Here is an 8,830-nt window from a genome sequence, read left to right on the forward strand (position 1 = left end):
AACAGTGAACACTCTCTGATCGCATTTCGTACAACACAGAGAATTGCATTATTGCATTTATTTGAGCAACTGAGTGCAGGCACCAATTTATCATCTCAATCTTCCAATCCCTAGTAGCAAGACCACGAATCTCTTAATTTATGCACAGAAACTATGACAGAATGGACAAGAAACCGGCAAGCGTTTGTTACCTAAGCACATCTGGTCATCATACTGCATGAAGATATATAATATTAGGTTGGACTTCCCAACAAAAGAAAGTGAAGGTTCTAACATGTTTCTAAATACACTATTTTGTTGAAGAAAAGCAATCAAAAATTGCACTATAGCAAGAAAAGCTAGCTTCACTGGGAAATGGATCCATGATCATGGAGGGAGGTCAGCACTCAGCAGTTACCTAAATGGTGGGCTTGTAAACAAAACCTTTGCCCCACCAGGAATCCTATACAGCCAAAAGCAGCCGCATCAATCTTGCATAGGCTTAAGTGAGACTGGCAACAAAGAGCTAGCGTGTCTTCTTGTTCTTTTTCTTGCCCTTATCTCTCCCTCTCTTATTCTGCACCTTTCTGTGTGATTTCTGCTTTACCACTTTCTTGAATGATTTCTTATTCACAGGTACACTGTGCCCTTTATCAGCTCCAGCAGCTTTGTTGGTCCATGTCTTCTCAATGAGATTATTTTCTTCATCCGACGCGATCTCACTTGTTTTCACAGTGACCTTCATGTCTCCATTATCATATACTGTCATTCCTATCCTCCAAAATTTCAGAAACGTATATTAGCATAAGGCATAGATATCATGCCTCAAACCGAATCCACCTGGACCCAACAATTTAAGGGAACAAAAGCAGGCATTTACAACTACACTGAAACACATTAGCCAAAATCCCTAAACTGGAGAAAGTATAAAGTGGAAGATCTTCTTCATGTCTGGTGGTGGGACAAACCAAGATTTAGATCGCATCTTATCAGAAGAAAACAAATTTATGTTTAAAGTTCAACTGCATTCAATAAGAAAAATTCACGATCAGTCAGTTTGACTATGTGATATCAACAGTTGGCGAAGCTGCTGCATGATATATTTGCCACTCAAACTGGCAAGTCCTTCAACAATACAGAAGTACCACAGAGCTTCCATAACCAACTGAAGTTAAGGTACATAAGAGAAATATAAGCATCAATCAACCGCCAAGGTAAAAAATGTGAACTACCATAAACCAAACTGACAAAAATTAACTATACCAAACCATAGAAGTTATCAACTCATGATTGGTTGCTCAATTGCAAGATAAGGAATCCAAAATACAACAAACGCAATCCATTAGATGGACCATTAGACCCTCCAAATAAGTGCTAAATAAGCTGTACATAATCTCATCGAAGTTTGAAGCAATTAAATTTACCTGATGTAGATATGCGGGGCTCAGTTTCCTCATCATTCTCTAATAGCTCATCATTTTCATCAAGTTCAGTACCATTGGATGGAGGACCTCCATCATAATAAGCAAGCTCTCTTTCTAGCTTTCTCTGGACACAAGTTGCAAGGCTCAATTCAATAAAGTTGATATGACAGATATCAATCCAAATGCAATGCCCTCCCGACAAATATTGAAATCAGACATGAAGAATATCAAGATGGAAATTAAAAGGTATGAGCATTTGAAGCAACATGAGGGGAGGTAACATGAAAGATGCAACGGTCGATATTATGCAAGTGATAAACTTGGATCAAGAAAGAGCAAGTTGGCTATCTTTATTCTGTAATTTAAGGTGTCCATTCAAGTAAAAGAGAAAAGCTAAGAGGATGCAATTCAGAGTTCAAGAGAGAAGCAACGACCCTGAGCTTGTAGAAGTTTATTACTCTGACACTTAAAATCATAGGACTCTTCTCCCGATTTGAAAAATACAACAGTATGGTAGATCGGGCAAGTCCCGAAACGAAAAAAAGATACCTGCTGGTCATGACTCTAGTTTTACGCACTCAATCCACCGAAACCAGAAGGTGAATACTCTCTTTTTTAGTCAGTATCTAAAACCCCACTCGCTCATCTTTAACTCAAATCCTAATTGACATGCGATGCCTCGTTCATGAAAAACAATGGTAACACACAAAAGATTATTCACATTATAAGAATTCTTCCCCCGGAAGATGCAAAACTGCCATGTAAGTCTCATACATGAAGGCAAATCCATGATCAACACCTTAATATAATTACAATTAAGTAACACACTAACACTTATTCCGCGAAACATCGAATTCATACACACTGAGCTACAAAACAACAAAATCACTCCAAGGATCCACACCCTGAAATCATCCATTGCATTTGATTCCAACTAACAAAGAACGAACCAATTCCAATGCCATAAAGCCTCAAAAAAAATTCCGAAAACTAACATTCAAATGACAAGGTCCATACCTTCTTCCGCTGCTCGATTCGCTTGCGGCGCTGCGCCTCCTCTTGCTGCTTTTGCGCTTCCTTTCTCCTCTTCTTCTTTCTCTTGTGAAACCCCGTCACAAAGTCCCTTCGTCAAGACCCAAACTACAAATTAAAAACACAATAACTGCACTCGAAACTCTTGTCTCTCACACAAACACACACACACAGAGGTTCCAACAAAACGGAATTACACGACAACAAGGTTCAAGCGAAAAAAATTCACCAACTCAAACGTACGAGTGGAGCACGACAATCGATGCCCGAATCGACAGCCGCACACCCTTCTTCTGAATTACCGACGGCGAGCGAACAAAGACAAGCACGGGCCGTATAGTTCAAGTCAATTGTTGTACCTGAGGTCTTTCTCGTTGAAGGCGACCGAGAGAGCTTTGTTCTTGAGAGCTCGCTTCCTGATGTGACGGCCTCGAACGCGAGGCGCGTCGTCTTCAACCTCCACTTCGTCCGCCATTGATGCGAACCCACCTCCTGCTTCAGCTCAAGCTCCTCGCTGGTTGAAGAAAGGCGCGATTTTTTTCGGAGTTCCAACGACCCGATTCGGAACGCACTGTTTCGATTTAGGGTTCATAGTCATTTGGGCCGAGCCTATCAGCCTCTTCCTTGAGAACCCACAAAAAAGAAACCCTCCCCCAAAAAAAAAAATTTTGAGGAGCCTAGCAGGCTTGCTGCCTCTTCTATTGAGACCGGCTCCTCCTGGAACCGTTTCGAGGTTGAACTAGATTTGAAGAGGCCTGATTGTTCGCCTTTCATCGCCTTTTGTTTTGTGAGGCGAATCAGTGAACGGTATTTGCTTTATTTCGACGTCGGATCTACTTTATGAGAAAACAAGGTTAATTCGATAAAGCATGACGAGTTTGTTTTTAGTTTTTCTTGTTCTCATTTTACTTTTGGGCATGCTTGTATGGATCAGGTGCGGTGATTAGGGGGCGAGCAAAAGAAACCGCCTGGACCTGGAATCGCCCGGACCGACCGATTCTGGGCAGTTTTTCCGGTCAATTATCCAAATAACAGGTTTAGGATCGAATTAACAAATTTTCAAAAAGTTTAAAATTAAATTGACAAATTGAAAGGTTTAGAACTAAATTGGCAAATCGTTAAAAGGTTTATGACTGAATTGACACAATTGAAATATTTAGTATTAAATTGGTCGTCATACAATAGATTCGGGACTTTTAGGACAATTATCACAGGGATTTCCATGGTTTTTACATTTTGCAGGATGATTAGTTGGTCCCACACATTGAAAACATTCGTAATGACAATTATTGCAACTCCATTTAATTTGGACACCTACATTATAAACCCATTTGAACGATCGCTTTCTGGGTTGACTTCAAGAGCTTCAAAACCTATTGTTCTCATCACAGCAGATGAAAAAAGAATTCTCTGCACTATCACGTTCCCTTCTATTTCTGAGGAAAGAAATTTCCCCTTTAAATCACCGTAACACAATGGAGTTCAAAAATTTCCTGCCAAATCTACATTTCATTTCTGAAGCTTTAAGAACTGAATTGTTCTTTGATTTTCCCACATTGCTCTGTTTGCATCTAGAATGGCAAAAATGACCTTATGAGCGGGAATATGAGGACGACGACGATGACGACGATGACGACGATTATCGCATAGCACATCCATTTCCGCGAGCTCTTCTGGTGCTCCCTCGCCTCCTGGAGCTGGCCGGTGCCCCGCCGCACGAACGAGTTGGCGTGGGTGACGTGCGACTCGATGTCGTTGAGCTGGTGGCCCTGGGCCTCCACGAGCGCGGCCATGTCCAAGAACACTTGGTGCAGCTCGAGCAAGTTCTTCTCGATCTCCTTCACGGCGTCGTGCCTCTCTTGAATCTCCGATATCGTATCGAGAATCTGGCCTCGCCCTTGTTCTTGGATTGCCTTCTGCAGGAAACTCTCGCTCTCGCCGCTTGAGATCAAGTTCTCGATCGTCTCCTCATCCGCCTTTTGCCCCGTGATCGTGAAGTATCTCCGCTCGATGGTCTCCTTGTACTCCTCATTCATTTTGGACCTCAAGCTTTGGAAGTCGTCCATCAAGTCCTTGAGCTTCTTCCCTAGCCCGCCGACGACCGCCGTCCTAGTCCGGTCTGCCGACGTGCCGGGCCCGCACCCGGGTATGCTCCGGTGGGCCACATTGGACCGCTCGAGGGCCTCGAGCTTGCCCTTGATGATTTTGGCCCGCTTGAGGACCTGCCCGACGTCAGCGTCCATCCGGGACCGGAGCTGTTTCATCGTGTTCGCGTTGTGGACGGTTTTGCTCTCTTCATTGGCCTCTTGCAACCTCTTGTACAGCTTCTCGACCTGGTTCATGTCCTCCTTCACGTTCTCAACGTCCTCGAAGAACTTGTCGAGGTTCACCGTCTCCTTCCCCGCCTCCATGTCGTCGAGGTAGTTCTGTTGCTTGAGGTCCGTGTATTTCTTGAACGAGCCGGAGAATAAATCATTCATCTTGCCAAAACTTTGCTTCTTTCCCTCTTGATCTCCCTCCGGATAATTTCCAATTATCCCTTTCCTCTTTGTTTTTGGTGCAAGGACATGAAGGAACCCTAAACGCTAATAATGAAGAGAATCATCCTCCTCTTCAATGTCTGAAGATGATTGTTCTGTTTTCCTTTGTTATGGAGGATGGGAAGGTGGCAAACAACAGCAGAAAGAATCGAACCCACCAGCAAATTGATGCATCATACGAGCTTTCCTTAATTTTTGGGGTTTGAGGTTGAATGCTACACAAAAGAGGGGTTGAGGTTATTTTTGGGGACCATAGAACAAAACGAGAGCCGTTCAAGAAAGCTGAGCACTTCCATTGGTTGCTCTTGATGTAACATGTGGCATCCTCTCTTTCATGAAAAATTTGGAGGATTGGGGTTGTCCGAGTTGACTTGGTCTTTCTCTTCCCTCCCTTGCCTAACGATACTTGTTGACTTCCAACATCAATTAACTGCATAACCCTAGCTACAAAACTTAACTGCGTTGCATTTCCATGAGACACTAGCGAGAATTTCGATCCGACAAATCTTTTTGTTATTGATGAACACTTGGAATATAATTGGTACCTACTCGAGCGTGACTCAAAATTACTGGTGAATGAAACTGTTCTTGGTTAACCTACCCTCCTACTCTCCTTGATGCTGAAACTCCCATCTCACCAGTCATGACAAAACAGACTCTGTTCCAAACTGATTCAAGATGGGGACACTACAATCATGACACAAATCATTAGGATGCGAGATGCCCAGAACTGACAGCTGCATGCATAATTGCCTTTGGTCTTACAGGAGATAGCAGCGAAATGATACTCGGAGGGATTGAGGTCCTACAGACTACACGAGATGTATTCTATGGTTAAGGAGAAAAGGGAAGTGTCATCTCCCATTGCTCGAACTTGGTCTTGTCTCACTTTCCCTTTCTCCCATCTTGTTCCCAGCTAGGAAATATCGGGGCTTTATCCGATTCAATGAGCGCATTGATAGATCTTATTAGAATTCTCTCCGTAGATTGAAAACTCAAAGTTCTGTTCCAGAAGCAGAGCAGTGATCTGAAACTGTGGATCACTACAGATATCCGACAGAGCCAATCGCCTAAACTGGAATGACATACCCAACTGATTGATTCTAAAACAGAGGAGTCAATGTTGAAGAGGACGATGGCCAATACAGAACCTTGAAGAGTATGAGGATCGAGTCAGCTCTTAACTAAGATAGGTTATTGCCTGTTTCACACCCATAGATACACGCATTCGACATTGTAAACCGAATATAAAGGACAGATCCAATCTTTATAAGGCCAAATTCTCGTTCTTACAGTTGTTAAATCAAAATACCATTACTCTCAAAAGGCACACAATCGCAGAATCAACAACCCTTTCAAGCTCCAATTCGATCCAATCACATAACAGCGACAATATGAAGAATTATCTACCAAAGACCACCCACAAATAGAGAGGCAAAAACCAAAATCAATTTGGTTGACAAACCTAGTAAAGCACACTCAGGTACCGGCATTAGGCAATGCTGCCATGAATGAATTGTATGCCGACTCCAGATCAAAGTGGAGCTGCCGAGACTGCTGCTCTGTCAACTCGTCTGCTGCCCCCATCTTGGAAAGCCTCAAAATCCACTCCTTCATCTTCATCTTCCCCTCAAAGTCCGGCGGCAATATCGTCAGCTTGTTGAGCGAGGTTGAGAGATCTGACAACAAAGGATGGACCTGATCCACCGCCACCATGTTCAACTTCAACGAGTCCATCGCCGTGATGAAGTTCTGCACGCACTCTGCAACAATGGCGGCCGACGTGGTAGTGCTTGCAGCTGCGGCGGCACGGTGCTCCACTGTGGCAGGAACTCCCGAGACCACCAGCCTATTGATGGCAGCTGGGCAGTCCATCTTGTACGTGTCTGCGAAGCGCTCGATGCTGGGGATCGTGTCCTTTAGCGTGGAGGATAGGGTCTTGAAATGTGCGATGAGCTTCTGGCAATTGGTCTCGTACTCGGAAGGCGAGATGGTGTCGCGGATATACGCCTTCTCCAGCTTCTCGGTGGCTCGGATGATAGCATACAGCTCGGCGAAATTCTCGTACATCTCTCTTTCGCGCTTGTCATTCCATAGCTTGACCTCCATCACGATTTCTCGGAGAGATATTGTATTGTGTATGGAATTGGGGTATTCGAGGAAATTACGGATTCGGGATAGTGCGGAGGATTGGAGAAGGGAACGGGACACGCGCAAAGAGAAGAAACCTTCTTCACTGAACAGCCATTACGACAAAATCAGCTAATTCAAGCTCTTGAGCTCGACCCAACATTGCATAAACAGCACAGATGCAAAGCAACAATCGCAGAAACTATAAACAGTAATGAACACAAGGACCCAAGAAACGAATCATCATGCTGGGTTGACCCAGTAAAGGGGAAACAAAACCATCAACCAAAGTTCCCTTTTTTTAACGAAGAAACAAAACAAGACAAAAACTTTAGCATTTCACGATAAGACCCTCCCCCACCATTCGGCAGAAACCAAGCCCGAAAGCCCCAACGAATCAACCCTTCGGAAACGCGCACAAGATTAGAAATTCGCAGAGAACCAAGAACCCGATGAACAGGGGAAAAGCCCGCCCGTCTAACCCATGACTCGGCGGAACCGGAACCGAGCAAATCAGCGCACCCACAACCTCAAGAACGCCCAAGAACCCTAGATCGAGCAAGCACGGCTAAAACCCAAGGAACCCATCACAGAAGATCGCCGCGGCGACGAAGTCAATGGACGACCCAGCACGTTACTGAGCTCGAAGAAGACGACGACGACGACGACGACGACGATGGCGATGGCGAAGAATCAGTAGCAGCGCACACAAGAACCAAGATTAAATATGGGAATCAAGAGAGAGAGAGGTAGAGAGAGAGAGAGAGAGAGAGAGGGAATGGCTTACAGAGAGGGAGGACGCGGGATTGGGTGTGCGTTGAGCTCTCTCTGTGTATCTCGTGAGAGAGAGAGAGAGAGAGGGAGATGGAGATGGAGATTGCAAGCTGAAGAGGACTTTTGCAATTTTTTGCACTTTTGTTTTTTTTTTGAAAAATCGGGTGTGAACGATGTTCTTTTTATTTGTTTTATTTATTATGAATAGAAAATGAAGACTCCATTTGCATGCTACAAGTTATTGTAGATGATGATTGAGGGCCTCCTCCCTTTTTTTTTTTTTTTATGGTCTTTAATAATTAGAAGGCTTTATTTATTTTCCAGTCAAAATTATAAATCTTAGAGTTACGCGATAAAAATTCAAAACTGGTACACTTGTAATAAATTTATCAAAAACTAATTTTTTTCACCACGGGAAATTGCAAGCTGGTACACTTGCGCCAAATTTACCTTCCGTTAGTTTCCGTTTGTCAAATTTTACCATCAAATTGCTGAATTTGATGACAGATGACAGTTGATGGGTGTACCAGTTTAGGGTTTTACCTCCGTTTGTCACATGTGTACCAGTTTATGATTTTTTGTGATATTAATCAATATAATAGAAACTAATAGAGGATAAATATGTTACAAATGTACCAATTTAAAGTTTTTTGTAATAAAAAAAATTATTTTGAGTTTTTCATGGTATTAACCCTTAATATTAACTGATTTTCAAAAAATTATGAAAATGTTATACGTGAATTTACGAGTCGATATTTTTTATATTATGAAAGTTTCGGGTGTTTTGAGTTTAGAAAAAAGGCAAAGTGCGACCATGTGAGATTTAGATTGAGTGAAAAGTAGAACATAAATATTAAGCCAATGCGAGCCCTGAGTACTATAAGGTGGAATTCGAGCCTAAATGGAGAAATTATGTCTGGCCAAACTAATTTCAAATATATGATGTGTTCG

At 43.0% G+C, this 8,830-nt stretch overlaps 3 protein-coding genes across 3 annotated transcripts; all 3 read right to left on the reverse strand.

Moving 5' to 3' along the window:
* Positions 1-214: 214 nt before the first annotated feature.
* Positions 215-3,009, reverse strand: LOC115690855 (ribosomal RNA-processing protein 17). The gene is made up of 4 exons (XM_030617339.2): positions 2,795-3,009; positions 2,421-2,526; positions 1,404-1,527; positions 215-750 (listed from the first exon to the last, which is right to left on the reverse strand). Exons 1-4 carry the CDS (start codon positions 2,908-2,910, stop codon positions 506-508), a joined length of 591 nt encoding a protein of 196 aa, XP_030473199.2. The 5' UTR covers positions 2,911-3,009; the 3' UTR covers positions 215-505.
* An 891-nt stretch (positions 3,010-3,900) lies between these two features.
* LOC115690866 (syntaxin-124) lies at positions 3,901-5,490 on the reverse strand. The gene has a single exon (XM_030617349.2). It carries the CDS (start codon positions 4,913-4,915, stop codon positions 4,007-4,009), a length of 909 nt encoding a protein of 302 aa, XP_030473209.2. The 5' UTR covers positions 4,916-5,490; the 3' UTR covers positions 3,901-4,006.
* Positions 5,491-6,218: 728 nt separating this feature from the next.
* On the reverse strand, positions 6,219-8,064 carry LOC115690851 (vacuolar protein sorting-associated protein 28 homolog 1). Its single transcript, XM_030617333.2, has 2 exons — positions 7,893-8,064; positions 6,219-7,211 (listed from the first exon to the last, which is right to left on the reverse strand). The coding sequence occupies exon 2, from the start codon at positions 7,082-7,084 to the stop codon at positions 6,455-6,457; it is 630 nt and encodes a 209-aa protein (XP_030473193.1). The 5' UTR covers positions 7,085-7,211; positions 7,893-8,064; the 3' UTR covers positions 6,219-6,454.
* Positions 8,065-8,830: the final 766 nt, after the last annotated feature.

Source organism: Syzygium oleosum, unplaced genomic scaffold (assembly GCF_021117445.2).
Source record: "Syzygium oleosum isolate NSW1041296 unplaced genomic scaffold, Sole_v2.1 Sole_v2.18, whole genome shotgun sequence".
Lineage (NCBI taxonomy): Eukaryota > Viridiplantae > Streptophyta > Magnoliopsida > Myrtales > Myrtaceae > Syzygium > Syzygium oleosum.